The 18,875-nt window shown below is 40.5% G+C and overlaps 1 protein-coding gene across 2 annotated transcripts; it reads right to left on the bottom strand.

The window, feature by feature from the left end:
- Nucleotides 1–138: 138 nt before the first annotated feature.
- On the bottom strand, nt 139–17,979 carry malt1 (MALT paracaspase 1). Of its 2 annotated transcripts, XM_071546261.1 has the most exons (17): nt 17,734–17,979; nt 16,676–16,842; nt 12,297–12,418; nt 10,623–10,770; nt 9,879–10,057; nt 8,759–8,855; nt 8,583–8,630; nt 8,103–8,126; nt 7,934–7,978; nt 6,713–6,916; nt 5,234–5,411; nt 4,503–4,574; nt 4,265–4,392; nt 3,279–3,428; nt 2,092–2,249; nt 1,346–1,471; nt 139–893 (listed from the first exon to the last, which is right to left on the bottom strand). In XM_071546261.1, the coding sequence occupies exons 1-17, from the start codon at nt 17,880–17,882 to the stop codon at nt 399–401; spliced, it is 2,490 nt and encodes an 829-aa protein (XP_071402362.1). In that variant the 5' UTR covers nt 17,883–17,979; the 3' UTR covers nt 139–398. The 2 variants fall into 2 exon arrangements, with proteins under 2 accessions (XP_071402362.1, XP_071402363.1); XM_071546262.1 differs by lacking the exon at nt 8,583–8,630.
- Nucleotides 17,980–18,875: the final 896 nt, after the last annotated feature.

The following is an 18,875-nucleotide window of genomic DNA, read 5'->3' as shown; positions in this document are numbered from 1 at the left end:
CCTTTGTCACTGGACTGTATACAACTGGATTTTGTTCTTGTGCCTGCTTGTTTGTAATAAATTCAAGTTTTTCGTATCCTATTAATAAACTCTTGCTTACAATACACAACTTGATTGCAACAATACCCTCTTGTGGTGAAAACATGGCAATTTATTGAAATGCAATGTTCAATTTTTCTAAAAATGTATTGCATATACAAAAATCTCTTCAAAATATGAATAAAACATGAATAATATATATATCTCTGTCTAGACAAATGTAAATAATGAAAAGAATACAACATTTTTTTAAATCCTATAAAGTCACAACATGTAACAGACAGCAGCAGTATTCCAGATACAGCACATGAGACTTTGTCATCTTCTCTTCTGAAAACCCTCGGCACCCAGAGGCCCTTTCACTGCTGCTGAAGCTGCAGACTATTGATGAACACAGTCTGCAGCTCGTTGATGTCATCGGTGGTTTCTATGGGGATGCTGGGCCGGCCCGGCGAGCCCGGGGGTCCGGCAGCCAACTCGTACGCGGCAGGCTCACAGTGAGACCGGCTCAGGTTTTCGTAATAGGACTCCCCACAGCCTCCCACCGCTCCCTGCAGATGCTCGTATACGTCCAGGTAGGGCTGCTGCGGGGACAGGCGGCTGTAGTCCTGGACCTGGTGCTGCCCGTGGTGCAGGTGGAGGTGGTGCTCGGGCCCGGGGCTGTGGCAGGGGCTGTGGGACGGGCTGTGGGGCATCAGGCAGGTCTGCAGGCAGCTGTTGCGGCGCATGGCCCGGTGCAGGTCCAGCCTGGCGATCAGCGGCTTGCCGATGCTGACGCTTTTGGTCCAGTGGACGGGGTCGTCCTCCATGGAGGTGAAGCTGCCCTGCAGGCACACGGTGAAGACCAGCTCCTCCTGTGGCAGGTAGGGATTGAAAATGGAATGAGAGAAGAAATGATAACAACAGAAAAATACACAATGTGCTCCTCCTTTGTTTTCATGGCCTAAATCAATGGATTGCTTGCACTCAACCAAATGCTCGCTTACATTATTACATTTTGCAAAATGGCTACAAATGGGATATGTCATGTCAAGTGAAAGCAAAAGAAAAGTAGCTTATCATCATCCAATTTTGGTGATCTTCATGCTTAAATTGAAGGATTACATGCTCCTCTGTCGGTTGAGAAAGTTCTACGACCTCTTGGGCTTATGAAAATCTTTCAAAACACATTGGATAAACTGAAAAATGTCCGGGCATCAAGGCTGTTTTCCTTAATTTGTGGAAAGCTGACATTTTGGAGACACAAGGTTTTCACCCGGCAACTGTGTTATGCTTTAGTCTTCTGAGAAAGTTGTTAGAGTTTTACCCTGAGCTTCTGCAGGGAGCTGAGTCTGGTGTAGAGACAGTGCTGCGGCAGGCTGCTGGACAGCAGGTAGATACCCGTCTCTTCTGGAGTCTCTCTGTTCATCTCTTTGGGATCCACATCAAGGTCCTGGAGAAAGAAAGGGAAGCAGGTTCCTGTTGGATTCAACGAACTAGCATTCATACTTAACTTGCAATCTACTGATAGCGAATGGGGGGGCAGCAGAAGCCTAGAGGCTAAAGAAGCGGGCTTGTTATTGCAAGATAGCAGGTTTGAATCCCCCGACCGGCTGGTAAAAATTGGGTGGGGGAAGGGTCACACTTTATTTGGATAGTTCAATGTTGATACTCAACTTCCTGTCAAGTGATTGTTTCAATGTTGATACAAGTGAGTTTCAACTGACAGCCATAACTGTGTGAAAAGTAGTCTGTAGATATTCAGTGTCTGGGCTACGGTTCGTAATGTTAGAAATTGGGTCAGGTTAGGGTTGAGGTTGGGGTTTGACTAAAGTCAGGGTTAGTGCTACATAGCCTACGGAGATGCACCAAATAGGCAAGTGACACTTTGTTGAACATCTACTTTTTGTCACCTGATAGTTGAGTATCAACACTGGACTATCAAACCCTAACCCTAACCCTCAAATAAAGTGTTACCGGGGAAAGTGAATAAGAAACACTCTCCCCTCTCCCAACAACCACTCCTTAATGACACTTCTTTTTCTTTTCAAAATGAACTCCAAAGAGTCTGACCTGTGAGAAGTCCGTGACGTGGGCCTGGCAGAAGGACAAGTCCTCAGGCTTCTTGACGATGTGTGTGTAAATGACGAGCACGTTGGAGAACTCCGCAGCGAAGCCCAGCTTGATCTGAGCGCCGCAGTCAAAGTCCAGACTCATACTCTCGGGAAGCTCTGGAATAGCGAACACAAGACCATTTGATCAATTTGAAAACCACATTACACATTAGGGGGGGGCAGTGGGAGCCTACACATCAGAGAAGTGGTGTGGAAAATCTGGCAGGGAAACTATTGTTGAGGCGCCTTTGGGCAAGGTACTTAATCACCTGTAAATCTTACTTGCCAACCCTCCCGATTTTCCCAGGAAACTCCTATCCCAGTGTTCTCCCATGGTGTCATTTCTCCCAATTTTCACCCATATTTTGATCCAACTTCAAAATCTTCTGATTTATTATATTTGTCAAAAATAGTAACACAAAAAAAATCTAGGCCCTATACTATCACTGCTGTTTCCAAACGGTGAACAAAATATGTCAAAAATGTAGTCTCTATGGTTACGTTATTAGGTCTGGGGCGGTCGGAGACAAACAAAATAAATGGATTTTGAAGATGTAGTTTTTGTACTATATTTTCATTATTTTATGCATAATGTGTCACCAGAATACAGGAAATATGTCTCTGAATCTCAAAATGTTATAGGGGAGGACCTCCAGAAGCCCCCACCACCTATTTCTAGACTCTCAAGGTTGACAAGTATGCAGTTGATGCCTGTCTTGTAATGTTTGCAGAGTGTTTAACAATGGTTCAGAGACCTTCCACCATGTTGGAAGAATGACAACAAAATCATCTGTTATCTTCCTCCCTGGCAAACCCTGGTGGTTCCCTATGCTCAGTATTCTACAAACAAATCTTTTTTTCTCTTTTACAGCACAATTTTTAACATTCTTCTTCCACACAGAAATAGGGGAAATAGGGGCGATAACATTGCAATCAGGTTACTGTCACTCTTGCAACATGCCGCTCATTGGCCAACAGTAGAAGACTGTGGATGCACTGGGCAGCTCCCATGTGTGCAATTGTGTACTGTAAGTGAGTACTACATACTCAGTCAACCTTCCCTAAACAAGTGTTAAATAAACAAAAATGAGTCTAATAGAGCTAATACAGTGTAGGAAGAGGAGAGAGTTTGTGCTCGGATCTCACCATGAGCCTTGGCCCACTGGCGGTTGTGAGCCTGGGCGAGGTCAGCGCTGTCGCCAGGTAGGATGGGATCGGTCAGCGCTCTCCTCTCCGACAGACTGCTGCGGATCTCCAGAGCCTGCTTCCCCTTGGTGGCATCAAACTGACCCATGTCTGGACACAACACAAGATCATTACAATTCACATCTCAGAGTTAGAGACCTAAGCCATGTTGAAAAAGGGTCTAACTAGCAACATCTGCTGACCAAAAGCAACATTGCAACCAATGAGGAGAATTTTAACTTGAGAGCATCGCATTCAAGATTCAAGATTCAAAAAACTTTAATGTCCCCAAGGGGCAATTTGCTTTGCAGACAGTAGTCCAACACAATACAATACAATACATACAATACATCATACACAACACAGCACAAGATCCATATCTCCTACACTGTCACCATGAATCATGGAAAAAAGAAAGACGCGACGACATCCGGGATTATAGGTTTAAAAAACCAGTGGCAGATGGAACAAAGGACAATCTGTATCTATTAGTGCTACCTTTGGGGAGACTAAACCTCCGCCCTGATGGAAGCATCTGGAACTCAACATGTAAGGGATGTTGAGGGTCCAAAACAATAGTCTGTGCCTTTAAGATGGCCCTCCCTTCATACAGGTGCTGAAGGTCAATAAGGGTAGCACCAGTAAAGTATGAGTAAAGTTCATTTTTACAACTTAAGCTAACATTAAAAACATAATAGATTCACTGTTAAAACAGAAAAGATGGACAAACTAGCCTCTCAATCATACTTAATATGTCAAATGCCTTGCTCTCTAATGGAAGTTCATTCATTTCACGTTGTAATGTAAGTGTTGCCAGAGTTGGATTTATTCTACTTACGCATTTATTATGCATGTATAAACTAAACCAAATGCTGTTTTACCCTGGTTTTTGATAGCTCTTTGTGGTGTATTTGTGATTATAAAATGTGTTTCTGTTCCTCTCTTACCCTCAGCCACTCTGTCCAGCACCACGGTAATCTTCTCATCATCAAGCAGACGCTTCTTCAGAAACTTGACAAACACTCCGTTGGTGAAGCCACTGGAGCTCAGCTCAAAGGCCTCGGCGTCTTGGCAACTTAACAGTGAAATGGAGAATACAATAGATAAAAGGCCAAAGAATAGAACTTTTTATATCCTTGAAAAAAACATTAAATAGGAATTTAGTTTTGAATCACTCAAACTTACGTGGCATATCCAAAGACAATGTTGGCCGTAACCCTCAAGACAATGTTTGGAGTGCTGTCATCATGAATATTCCTGAATTTGGAAAAAAAAAATCAAATCAGTTTCACATAAAGCATGTCAAAACAAATGAACTTTATTCTCTAAAAAACAGAGATTCACTGGGGGTTCTCAGGGGCTCAGAATCCAACCGTCACAATTCATGAATCCTTTATGAAGGGGTTTCCAAGGATCCTTCTGGGGCTCCCCTATGGTTACAATCTGAAGAAGCTCTAAAGGTTCCTCGAAGCCCTTTTAACTTTTTAGAGCGTACAGCAGGTCTGGCTTCAACTTCTGTCATAGGTTGAAAATTAATCTCTTCAGAAAGTACATCATACCACCCTGCAAAAAATTAATCCTTCTCCCATTTCCTCCCCCTCTACTTGCCCTTATTTGTTCTTATCTTGAAGTAAAAAAGTCCCTTCTAGCTCTCTCTTTAGCTTTTATTCCTCAATTATTTCCCATTTATATTAAATGATGCACTTTTCTATTAAATGACTGGGGTCACAGGAATATTGTCGGGGTACAATGGCTCTCACCCTTACGCTCCTTACTATTGGTTGCTTGTAATGTTGGTGATCTAGTAAGGGAAGCTTACTCTACCCTTGCACCCATTTTAAGTCGATCTGGATAACAGCGTCAGCTAAATCCCTAAACTGTAATAAATGTAAAAGTGTGATGTGCCGTGTGCTTACCTCTTCCTGCACATGTCCAGCAGGAACACGTTGAGGCCCGTCTCCTTCTCCTGCATCAGTTTAAGGATGCTCTGCACACACAGACAGTTGGCTGACCGGTATGGGTTTGGAGCGTCTACTGGCACCATGAAACTGTTGCCGTAGTTCTCATATCCGTGGCCAGCATAGTACAGCAGACCTAGAAAGGGAAGCATGTATTCCAATATTAATTTGGTTATAAAAAAAACATTTGCAACCTGAAATGTCCATGGTAGAAAGCATCAACAGGTGTATTACAGGAACGTATTAAAAACCAGTCTTTTGTAATAGCAAATGTTAAAAGCCTTTATTTAAACAAAAAGGTGATCTTTGCACTATCGTGTGCGCCAGGTGCGTCGGAGGAGCAGGACAAAGTAAAATCAGTAGACTCCCGCACACTGTCTTCACTTAACAAGAATTTAATAAATGACACAATGTTTCTGTCAAGCGACCTTCGTCAGGTATCTGAATAAAAAATACAATGGGGCCTGTTTATATAGGGGAACAGGTGGGACAGATGGTCCAATCATAGGGCCAAGGTAATCAGGTAACCTCATGGTACAAATCAGTACCTACTGAGGTACAAGGGTCCATCCAGGTGGCAAGGTATGGCAATCAAAAAATAAGTTAACAATCAGAAAAGTTTTTTTTGTAACATCCATAAATAGCATCCAATATCACGACTCCAAACAACATGTATCAAAACGGAGTAAAGACCACAGAAATGTGGGTTTATACAAAAAGGAGGAGAGTCAAGATGGAGATTCAGTTGTGACTGACTCTCCTCCTTTTTGTATAAACCCACATTTCTGTGGTCTTTAGTAAGTCTACTAAGACTTTATTTCACATTGGCAATCTGAAACGTTAAAACTGAATTATGCGTTTCAGCTTGAATGAGCCTTGGTCAGGGTCAGTTTGGCTATGTTAACATTTCAAAGACTTGCTTTACAAAACCTTTTCCACTTCCCTTCTCAGTTCTTGTTTCCTTTGCTAGCACTTCTCTATACATTATCATTCTCGGGTGACAGGAATATTTTGTTATCTATATTGTCTTGGCACTGGCAAACTAGGAAATTAGCTTGATACTCATTGTTGTAGTCATTGTTATTTACAAATGGGCTACATTTGACAGTATAAAATGGAAATGTTCCTGGATCAATCCACATGCATAATTACAAGGTAAAACAAGTCTCTTCTTCTATATTATCCTTGTAATAATGTCACTTCAAAATACATTGGTAAAGTAAATGTAGACTGTAGCTTCTGTACCATGGACCAAGAGATGATAGAACTTTTTATGATTTTATGATTTAGTGAACTGTTCTGGATGAATGTGAGTGTAAGTCGCTCTGGATAAGACTGTCAGCTAGATGCCGATGTACTTTCATTTCTTTCACACTGAACATAAATGCATCTACTCCTCTAAGTAGCCGTCTGAGGGTTCATGGCATCCCAACATACCATAGACTCCCTTGTGAAGCAGCAGCAGGAACTCATCAACGGCGTTTCTCATCTCGGACTCAGTGAGGTCCAGCAGTGAAACCACCTTGAAGTTCAGCTGGCGCAGGAGGTTGGTGAGATCGTAGACGTCCACCATGGGAGCTTTGAGCTGTGGGTGGTTCTTGTAGGACAGATTGCCAATCAGCAGCGCCACTTTGTCAGTCGCTGGGATGGAATATGGGAGAGGGACAAAGACATACTGTTGATCCATGGGAGGGAAATTATTTAAGACACACAAAGAGATGCATCAAGGGAACTGAAAAGTGAGCAGGGCAACAAAAATAATTGTTGGATAGTGTAGTGATGATATCCAAGAGGGCAATCTTGACTGTGATTATGGTACAAGGCACAGCCAAGTACCATCGGCAGCACCAAAGTACCCATAATCCAAGTGAAGAATGTCCTCAAGGGCATTTTGGCGTTCATACAATGGTTCCCAGCACATGTATACTTTGAAGTTTTCTTCAAAGTAGTCTTGAGGAAGAAATGGAAAAGTACCTATACTGAGCAACATTCATACATGCTCACTTAATATGTAACATCTGACCCATATGTACACCTATAGATTTAGGCACGTAAGGTGTACATACAGGTCAAAGGTTAAATATTAAGCGAACATAAAGGAACGTTGCTTAGTATAGGTACTTTTCCATTTCTTCCTCAACAGTAGGATACATACACGAGAATAAAGGACAGGAGAAAATCAGAAAGATCGCTAGCCACCTTTTTAGCACAAGACCTGACATAGCAAACAACTTTTCAGCCATTTGTTTAACACAAAAGCCTCTGAATCAACCTGCAGCTTTTTGATTTGGCTTTCCACTGAAACCTCAATGTCCAGACAGTTCATCATCTCTTTGGCCTTTTGAGGACAGAACAGCATGTTGTGTTGAACTGGCCTACAACTACCTGCTGTATAATAGATGGCAGCAGAGACAGCTAGAAGTTTCACATCTTTATTTTTGGTGTTTACGCTGGGAGGGGTGCTGACTACATAACCGCAAAGATCCTACAGAGATAACAGTAGCACAGAAAAATTGGTATGTAGAGGAACTGTACATCACCCCAACTGTACATTACCCACATTAACCACAAATATAACGGCAGTAGAGCTATACTCTAGTGAGATCAGATTTTGATCATGCACTACCAAACTTGCAAAAAGAAACTTAAAGCACTCACCATAAAGTTGTTCTGGAATGCTATTTAGGAGGAATTCGTTGGGATCTAAAATTGCAAAACCACAATGAAAACAGAATGCAAAGATCACATGCCAAGTACTGTGGAAGAGAAATGTAATGCATTTAAGAGAGAGTATGCAAAAACACTCAACAAGTAGAGTGCTACTTACTTGCTCCGAGGGCATAAAAGTCATCTAGGAAGACAAAGATACAAAAATATTACCAACATGTTTACTGAGTGTTTTTTTTCTGTGTTAGACATACATGCTGTTGATTCTGAAGTAACTGATTAGTCAGAGGTAAGGCCAGCTTCAAATTACTAGTAGATGAAAACTTAAGGTATGCCCCTTTTAAAATGATAATTTTCATGCATTCAAACCAATGAAATCAAATTAATATCCATGCATGCAAAACCTGAAGATCAAACCCTTTGAGCATTCTGCTGGTTAGTGTCCGTAGGGATATGATTCTGTATCATGACCCACATGCAGTTATAGGAACAATTTAGCAGCTACTCATGTCAGTAATCAATGCAAATTTTGGCTACCGTTATTATTAACCTTTGCATGCAGCAAGATTTAACCACTGCCGGTTAGTGTCTTATATTTGCACTCAAACTTTGAGCCAGCTCCCAGGGCTTTCAACTCTACCTTCAGAGCACTCCATTGCCCCTGAAATCTGGATAGATATCCTTGGTGCTTTCAGTCAAGAACAAAGGCAATTAATCACTTAGACATAATCACTAAATAAAAACAGTGGAGCTGGGTTTAATGGAGCCAGCGGCTATGACATGAGCATTATGTTAAACAAAAGAAGTGTGACATACCTATCACAACGTCAACTTGGTTGGACCACATTCTCTCACTGTTACTGCTGATCTCACAGCGATACTTCCCATGGTGATCCTGCATCACACAGGGAATCTAAAATGCACAGACACATTCTGTCAAGTCAGGCATGAGGATAAACATTGTTTCCTAAAAGACACGTTAGATTAGTACACAGTTGTAGCTATCATAAAAATCCCCCTTCATGTATTTATCATCCATCTATCCCTCATTGTTAATGCACACAATTCTTTCTTGAATGTTATACAGTATAAATAAATTGGCATACTATAGAGGAAAACTCCCTCAACCAACTAGTTGCCAGTCCATGCCTTGTAACTTCTGACAACTGAAAAGAAAGTAGATTTTTTCCAAACAATTCATCTTGGGGAGGAGCCACAGTGCAGCAGTAGCTCAGCAAGCATGCAGTAAAAAAAAACTAGGACCTCTACAATGGTGAAATCTGTACACAGACGGCATCTAAAACTTTCTCCTGACCACTGTGAATCAGGGTTGGGGTCATTCATGAACTGAATTGAGAATGAATGGTAAATTCCAATTAAATTCCTGGAGTTGGAATGTGAATGTCACCCGGCTCTAAGGAAACAGAATTGGAAATGAATTGGAATGACAGGAAAGAGAATTGAAGTCCATGAAATTCCACCTCTAAGAGAGTTTGTCTTGACTTGCTAAACATTATAAATCAAACATTACGAATCAAACAAAGGACAGTTAAACAAATCAAACACATTCAATTACAATGTATGGATTATGATGACATGTTATGCATGGAACCTTTAACATTTTATGATATTCAGTATTGATAATATATAACACTTTGTGCAATCTCAGATATGTGGTAAGAAAAAAACGAAAAAAACATGGAATTTCAAAGAATTTCATTGAATTAAATTAAACTTCCTGAAATTCCAATTCAGTTCCAATTCTGTTCCCTGTAGGTTTTTTCAAATTCCAATTCCAATTCCTCAGCTGAATTAAAATGAATGAGTTCATTCATGAATTGGCCCCAACCCTGCTGTGAATGCATTCTGTAACTGCACTGGGTGATACGTGCTGCATCCTGGAGGAGGTTCGCCCCCCCTCCAGCCCCCCCCTCACCGTCAGTTTCCTCTTGGAGGCGGTGGGGATTGGGACTCCGTTCCGATGCCACTGGTAGCGAGGGATGGGTCTTCCCACGGCTCCACACTCCAGCTGCAGAGTTTCCCCAACGAGCAGCCGCTGGGCCTGGGGCTGGACCACCAGCTTCAGCCGACCCTCCAGGGAGTGGTAGCTCTGTCCTGGTGGAGGGGAGGGAGGGGGAGACATCATCTCACTATGTTTAAATACAGGTCGCAACTAGATTATCTACTCAGGGTTCTAAAACTTGTCCATGACTTCTCCATAACTCCTTTAAGAGACTGAATTAAAAAGAAACCATCAGCAACACTAACTTTAAGCATTAGTTTGTTTTTCACTTTAGAATCAAGGATTATAATACTATTTTAAATCTGTCAAAACAACAGAACAACAAAAAACAGTCAGCAACAAATAATATTTTCCTCTAACAGGAAGGTCTAGACTGTTTCGGAGCAAGCCACAGCTTTTTGTGACATTTCATGGTATTCAAAAAAAAAACCTTTACAAATTAAAAACTCATGACTTTTTATTAAGTTTTTATCCCTTTTATAATTTTTCATAACTTCCAGGCCTGGAAAATACCATTAAAATTGGAAATGGGAAAGGCTTTCAAAAGAAAAGCGGTTAAAAATATATAAACAAATAAAAGAAATATCAACAAACGTAGTCATTAAAGCAGCACGGAGAGGAGGAAAGAGGAATCATGGGTAAGACCTGGTCGCTCACCGTAAGACGCGGCGACATTCAGGACGTCCACCTGAGCCCACTGGCTGAACTCGAAGGCTTCTCCACAGTTCACCCTGCAGATGTAAAAGCCAGCGTCCTTCAGATGGACAGGACTCATCACCAGGTCTGGAGAGAAGCTGTTGGGCACCTGCGGTTGGGAAATGTGACATTTACCAAATACACAAGGTGTAATGTGCGGCGATGGAAAAACCTTCCCACCCCAGGCTCCAACCCTCATCTGAAATCTACACACAATTTACTATCTCGTGGCCAACAACTTACTAACTTGTGAGAACTATATCTTGTTTCCACGAGTTATTAAGTTGTGGCCATGACATAGATCCCGTTCCCATAAGTTAAAAAAAATAAATAAAAAACACCATTTCACCTCCCGGGGCTCCGTAGAAATCCCCATCTGCAGGCTGAAAACTCTGTTAAAGAAGTAGCTCACGTCACATTGTACCAACTTAATCATATTCCCTCTCCTCTACTCTATTGGCTCTAAAAAAAAAAGCCCTTTTACCTCTCTCCTTAGCTCTAGTTTTTACTTGGTTTCCTGATTATTCTGAGTCACAGGAATATTCTCACTCTGGTACTTCTTGCTATGGGTTGCTTGAAACTTTATTCCACTTCTGCACTCATTGTAAGTTGCTCTAGATCAGTGGTTCTCAAAGTGGGGTCCGGGGACCCCCAGGGGTCCTTGAGGGGGTTCCCCAGCAAAAAGGGGAATAATTTATTTTCACTATAATTCCATCCATAAGTAACACAATGACAGAGTGTATGACTATTTTGGTCATGGGTTTCATACACTTTCTATAATAAAACATCTAAAAGCAAAAATCTTATCAGATGGGGGACCCTGGGACAAAATCTTATCAAATGGGGGTCCGTGGTCTAATTTGTGTCAGTTTAGGGGTCCTTGACATGAAAAAGTTTGAGAACCACTGCTCTAGATAACAGCTAGGGTTCGACTGATATACCGGTTTCACGATTTAAAATATGAAATATCGGATAATATTGGATATCAGCCAGTCATGTGGTCCACTGTGTTCCTCCCTATAACCGCAGCTTTGTGATGAATGCTTTTTCTCCTGTAAAATAATGATTAAATCATTCTCTAGGCTTCTTCCAACAATAAATCAAGTAAAATGGGGACAGTAAAAGGGACTTACTGCACGTTTACACCAGCAAAAAGGGTTTGACGTCACAGGTATCGCTTTGTGTTTCGGTGTTTGAGCCAAAAAGGTTGAGAACCACTGATATACCAGATCTCAGGTCCAGGCCCGTTAATTTGGCCCTTTAGCTACAGTGTGTGAGTCACTCTTTTTAACTGCCTGTGAATCCCCTTGAGTCCTGAGCCTGCCAAACACTGCTGCTTGGACAGTGCGTTGGGCGCGGCACAATATTCAAGTTTTGTTTGATTTAGTTGATTTACACAGTGATAAAACTTAGAAGCACAGTGCTAAAAAAAACCCCACACACAGCAGTAACATTGAATGATGAAAAGAAACATGATGCAAGTTAGATAAAGAAGCAGGCTTATGAAAACACCTCAACACAAGACAGCAAACACACAATACTCGTAACACTAGCTATTTCCTTTGAAGTGGGGAGGAAGTGAGCATGTGTATGTGTGTGTGTGTGTGTGTGTGTGTAGGGGGGGTTACAGCTCACCTCTTCCTTGGTCTTGAACCACTGGTACTGTACTGGAGATTTGCCCACAGCGTAGCAGCTAAGGCGCAGATTGTGGCCAGATATAACAGCCACCGACTGGGGCTGAATGAGGATCTGAAGGCCTGTAGAGTGAGGAAGACATTCGCTGTGAATCCACAGTTTGTCCCCCTTTCTTAGACTGATTTTAACTGATCATACACAGGGCAAAGACAGAGGGTTTCTGTGTAAAGGTGAGATTTGATGCTATATATCAGAATCTCTCAAATATAGCAGATTTCGGCCGGAAAAAGTGTTTTGTTAAGGATTTACGTTAACTACTGTCCTTTAAAAAGTACCATAACTAGTTTTAATGCTGTGCTGTCAAGAAGGTGTCACTTTTTCAAATGGTGGGTATCTAATTTGGAACAAAACTCTTCATCTGTAACGTCTTCTCATTCATATATCACTGTCTGCAAGAGAAATACAATTAACACTGCTGCAATCTACAGCTTCATTTATTTGCTTTTTGCTTTCATTTGGGACAACAGGGGGTCCCATTAGGATTGGAGCATAATTTCCTAATTCCTAATTTCCAAATTTAAATCTTTCTACCTTTCCTCTTCAGATCTTATTTCTTGCAACTCTATATCACACATAATGAATCTGTAGTGTCTTGCTGGCTCAGCTGGCTACGATGCACACCATGTAACCGTGACATTGTGGGTTCAAAATCAGCATGTCATCTCTCTTTCTCTCTCTTTCTCTTTCTGTCTCTCTTACATCTTCCCTGTCTCTCTCTACTGCCACCTGTCTAATAAAGCAGAAATCATTGTGATCAGTCTAGGGACACATGAATGTTTTGTTACATCTATTTTCAGGGTGCTGTGGCTATGAACCATGCAGTAGTTAATACTTAATAAACTCTGAACTGCTCTACAACACAGAAATAAAATGTTTCAAAGCTTAAATTTCCACCTGAATCACACTTCCCTCTCCCTATCTCCCTCCTCTGCTTTATCTAATATGCTCCTGTCTTTAAGTAGAAAAAAAGCTTTCTTCCTTTTCTCCTCAGCTTTTATTTACTTACCCAATACTGTCTCATCAAACATGATCAGTCTACGGTCACAAGTGTATTTTGTCACATCTGCTATCAGGGCTCTGTGGATCTGACCATTACACTTCTTACTTCTTACCATTAATGCTTGTAATTAGAGTTACACTGTGAATATTTTATAAAATATTGGGGTAACCCTTTAAATTACAGGCTGTTAATTACGCAGTAATGACTGGAAAAAACTAATATCCAAGTAAAATAGATGTAATAACTAGTATTAGCATTACAATGACTGGTAATTACCGAGTAATATACAACTAAAAAGACGCTTTTTACCAGTAATTGTATTGTAATGACTAGTGGTTATTTTTAGGCAATAATGGTATACAACACTGATAGACTGCTCATTGCCTATTATTGCCTAGTAATTACTGGTAATGGTAATATATATCGTCTGGTAATTACTGAGTAATATACAGGCCAAAACAGGGCTTTTACCACTAGTTGTATTATAATGACTCGTTATTATTAAGTAGTAAATTGTATGTGTACATGGTAACATCTTATAAATTTCTCCCCGATTTCCTCCCCATGGCCTGTAAAAGGTAGTGGCCGCTGTTTCCATGCTATAGCTGAGTAGTTTTCCAACAATATAATAACATCTTTGCCATTTCTGCAGAATTACCTCACCATGACCTGTAAAATGTAGCGGCTGCTGCTTCCATGATGTAGGCGAATAGTTTCAGAATTAGAAATAGTAACGTCCTTGTAGTTTCCACAACATTACCTTAACATGGCCTGTAAAATGTAGCGGCCACTGTTTCCATGGAATAGTCGAATAGTTTCAGATGAAGACATGGTAACTGCTTAAAAATGTCATCATAATTTCCTCCACATGGCCTGTAAAGTGTAGTGGGCGCTGGAAATATTTGGGTAGTTTCCAAATAATGAATACATGGTAACTACTAGGACATTTCACTATAATTACTTTACCATGGCCTGTAAAGTGTAGTGGGTGCCGTTTCTTGGAAATATTTGGGTAGTTTCCAAATAACAAATCAATACATGGTAACTACTAGGATATTTCACCATAATTACTTTACCATGGCCTGTAAAGTGTAGTGGGCACTGTTTCCACAATATAGCCAAGTAATTTCTCAATAATAGTAATATCTTTGCGATGGCATTGGTACATTCTGCATAAATTAGTTTGAGTCTTTGACCCCCACTTCTCATATTACACCATAGTAGGTATTTCAGCAGGTACTACAATAAAAAAAATTATATTGTACTTTTTTAAACAAACATTACAAAGTGATTGAACAACATTCGATTAAAGTAAGGAATAGACACATTAACACACAGAAAAGGTAAATAGTGGTAGGTACTATAGTGTGTACTGTAGTAATTAGTGTTGTAGCTCCTCTCATTGAGAATAGTGGCTGTATTTACTGTAGGCAAAGTCACTGTGCTACAATAGCATAAATTAACTGGACTTCACAAAAATACTTTTTTGATTGTCTGTAACTGAATTCAATTTCATTGGATTGAAAAAAATCAAATTCAATAGGTAACATCACTTTGAAAAGACTGAATAAACAGATGAAATAGAAAAGATCAAAACTGAATTAACTAAACAAACAGAACAGATGTACACACACACACACACACACACACACATACACATTAACTCGCTCACTCACTCACTCACTCACTCATTCACACTTTAAGCTTCAAAGCATTGTTCAACTTCTGATGGATGACTGGCTTCACATTGGCCGCTGCCAAATATATCCCTCAGTAATATAGTTGTACAGCAGTCCAGCCATGGTTCAGAACTGGAATACACTACATAGTAACACAATAAATCAGGTATACCATGGACCCTAGTACAGGAAATCATCCACATTACCAATCTATAAACTCAGTGGTGGTTCTCAAAGTGGGGTCCGGGGACCCCCAGGGGTCCTTGAGGGGGTTCCAGGGGGTACCCAGCAAAAAGGGGCATAATTTATTTTCACTATAATTCCATCCATAAGTAACACAATGACAGAATGTATGACTATTCTGGTCATGGGTTTCATACACTTTCTGTAATAAAACATCTGAAAGCAAAAATCTTATCAAATGGGGGTCCATGGTCTAATTTGTGTCAGTTTAGGGGTCCTTGACATGAACCACTGATCTAAATATTCAATAATAGGCAATGAACCGTCTGTCAGTGTTGTATACCATTATTGCCTAAAAATAACCACTAGTCATTACAATACAATTACTGGTAAAAAGCATATTGTTTTACTTGTTTATTACTATATTACCAGTCATTGTAATGCTATTACTAGTTATTACATCTATTTTACTTGGATATTACTTAGTTATTTCCAGTCATTACTGCGTAATTAACGGCCTGTAATTTAAAGGGTTACCAATATTGGACAACAGCTAGTCAATGTCAATGATACAATGGGGGTTCCTCCCTGACCAAAGCTAAATAAAAACAGTCTTTTCTTTGAACATTTTATTTGCTCGTTCAATAATTTTTTTATTTATTAATTCTTCACTTAAAGGCCTAATGTATCCTAGAGTTTCCCTACCATTGAATAGGTATGGTGCGTCACTCTGCCTTAAAGAGCTGCTGAAACTAAAAGAATTTCATTAGTCTGGGTTTTCAGTGGAGGGTTTCAGCGTCCCATGATGGTCTACATGCTGTTTCAGAGGCTTTTCCAGCCTGACAAGAATAAAACTGGGGGAAATAGGGCTGGGTGATAATTCAATATTACCCTTTATAGTCTTTCGGTGGAATGATTTTAGGATATTGTGACACAATTCTGCTATCTAAACTGATGATATCAAGGAAATTTTATTTTAAAACTCTGACAAAATGAGGTGTGGCAGGAATATGATTTGAAAATTTCAGCTTTGTTTGACATCACACCCAACATTACCATTCGGTTCAGTGGGATGAACATTAATTTGATTATTTAACATGTGATTTTGCATACTTGAGCCATATCATGACATATAACAACATTGAAAAAAATCCTTATGACTATTGTGATATTGATTTCAACCACATCACCAAGCCCTAAGGGGAAACAGTATTGGTATCGGCCTTCAAACATCGGTCCTCCCCCTGTTTGTCATGTTGGTGATCTAGGAATTTGAGCTTGTTCTACTGTTGCACTCATAGTAAGCCTCCCTGCAGTGTCAGCCAAATGCCATAAATTCCCCTTTGCAGTAATGAATGCAATGCAAAACAAAGATCAGAGCTCATCCTGGTTATGATGAATGAAAACACAGCAGCCAACAACAGGCATGAGTCAGCAGGAAGCTGTGTTACTGTTACCTGGAGGTTTGAGGCACTGCAACGCCTCCGAGTTGCCCAGAGTCTGGAGGCAGTCGACCAGGTGGCCTGTGGTGCAGCCTCGCTCTCCCATGAGCCTCAGCAGCATGCGGCTGGGGCTGCCCGCCAGGTCCAGCACCTTCAGAGAGCACATCTCCATCTCATCTGAACTGGGGGACACAAGCAAAAGACACACTCTTGAAAGGGACGTGTCATTTTAACGCATCTCCACAGACGAAACTTATTACAGACTTAAAAATGAGTCCCTTTAAAACAAATCTCATATTTTTCTCAGGATAAAGTACACTTGTATCATTATAAAATCTGAAATAAGTCTTTTATTTTGAATGCACGTGGCTGCTGCTTCCATTCAAGCTTCAAATGACCTGCTGCTTGTACACTTTTCAACACAAGATATGTTAATAACAACACATGTTGTGTTAAAATGTATTTGCCAATAACATATGTTGTGTTTAAAAGTACCACAAGTGTGGCTGTGCCAAAGAAGACACACAGATGCGTTAAAAATGACACATAGTTTATAAGAGTGTACAAGCAGCAGGTCATTTGAAGCTTAAATGGAAGAAGCAGCCATGTGCAGTCGAAATAAAATACTTATATGTACCTATATATGTAGATATATGTACGTATAATGATAAAAGTGTAGTTTATCCTGAGGAAAATATGAGATTTTTTTAAAAGTCTGTAATCAGGCTTAATTTCATCTGTGGTGGTCTCACTGAACTAAATGGCCCAATATCCTGGAACCATACCCTTATGAAAAAGAGCTATAGTAGCCTAATAGTATAGTAGTATAGTAAGGATACTATACAAAAATCACTGCAAAATGCTTTAGTGTGTGCTCTACGAATGCTATAGTGATACCATAGAAAGACAAAAATACCAGTAAGTAGCCTACAAGATCACTATAAGTCACTATTGTGTACCACAGACAAACTATAGGGACGTTTTACGTATATTATGGTGATTCGTCAGGAAATTTAGCTTCAAATAGAATAACTTTGAGGTAAGTTGCAAACTTTCAAGCCAGTTCATCCTACCTGACTCGTAACCGTCTGTCACTGCCGACTATCTCTCCCAGTTTGCGCCATCCCTTATTGTCGGTTTTATCCAACACTTCACACAGCTTCCTCAAAACCGGCTCCTTCATCAAGTTGATGTTCGTGGATCGATCCGATGAATCCGACATATCAGCAAGAGGTTTTCATCAATATATGCTCGGAGCTGGCGGGATTGGTACAAAATTAAGATCACACACACACACTTGACAACAATTCAACGACACTACTTCCTGGAAGAAACAAGTGATGTGATGCAGGCACACCTACAGTTCTTTGGTAGTTTCCCACACGGCTGCAGTCTGGCTATACCAAAGATCGTCTATGTTTAGAAAGAACCACTCATGGATGAGAATTGAGGGAATTGTGTGATTATTTATAGCAGTAGCCTAAGGTGCGGAGATTCGTGGCTGCTGAAGTTAGATGTTCCTGAAAATATAACTTTTACTTCCTGTCACACTGCTCAGTCAGTAAAGAATACATTTTCTCTGTGCTGTGAACTGTGATGAAGTCTGATAGTTTGATAGAGAAGTGTGTGAGTGTGTGAGTGACACCTGACTGACTGACTTGAATGTGATTTTTTGATGACTATGACACTGTTTTGATTTGCCTGGCACCAGTCCCGGAATCGCTGGTTTTACTCATAGGTTTCGATCGTAAAAAAAATGTTCTGGCCAATCAGCATCTGTTGCTAGGCAGAATTTGGAAAAAGCCAATTTTGTGATTGTTTTATGTCTCTCGGATGACTCTGCGCTTGGCAACACATTCCGGGGCGCCCCTCTTTTAAATCAGTTGAACTTGGAGCAATTTCAGACTGGACAATGACAGCTGAGAACAAAATGGCCATTCATTCTGAATATCAGGCAATATTCTGATGGCATCCTGGTAAAAACTGCCCCTCCCTCCAATCTGCAAAAGTGGGCACATTCACCCTCATCCTATGCCATCACCATGCTAAATACATTATTTTTTTTGTGGACAAATTTAAAGACATGTCTAGGTCTCCCAAAACTACTAGAAGCTTCCTAATACCTGAACCTAGGATTAGAGCCACGTGTGTTCACATGTGGCCCTAATCCTCTTCCGTATGAACCATTACAGTGTTTGGTTAAAATAAGTATCAC

This window comes from Centroberyx affinis, unplaced genomic scaffold (assembly GCF_046629955.1).
Source record: "Centroberyx affinis isolate AG114_WGS23_722 - 3 ecotype Tasmania unplaced genomic scaffold, CSIRO-AGI_Caff_v1 ptg005195l_1, whole genome shotgun sequence".
Lineage (NCBI taxonomy): Eukaryota > Metazoa > Chordata > Actinopteri > Beryciformes > Berycidae > Centroberyx > Centroberyx affinis.
The sequence above is the reverse complement of the archived record's forward strand: the minus strand, read 5'-3'. Positions and strand labels throughout refer to the sequence as shown.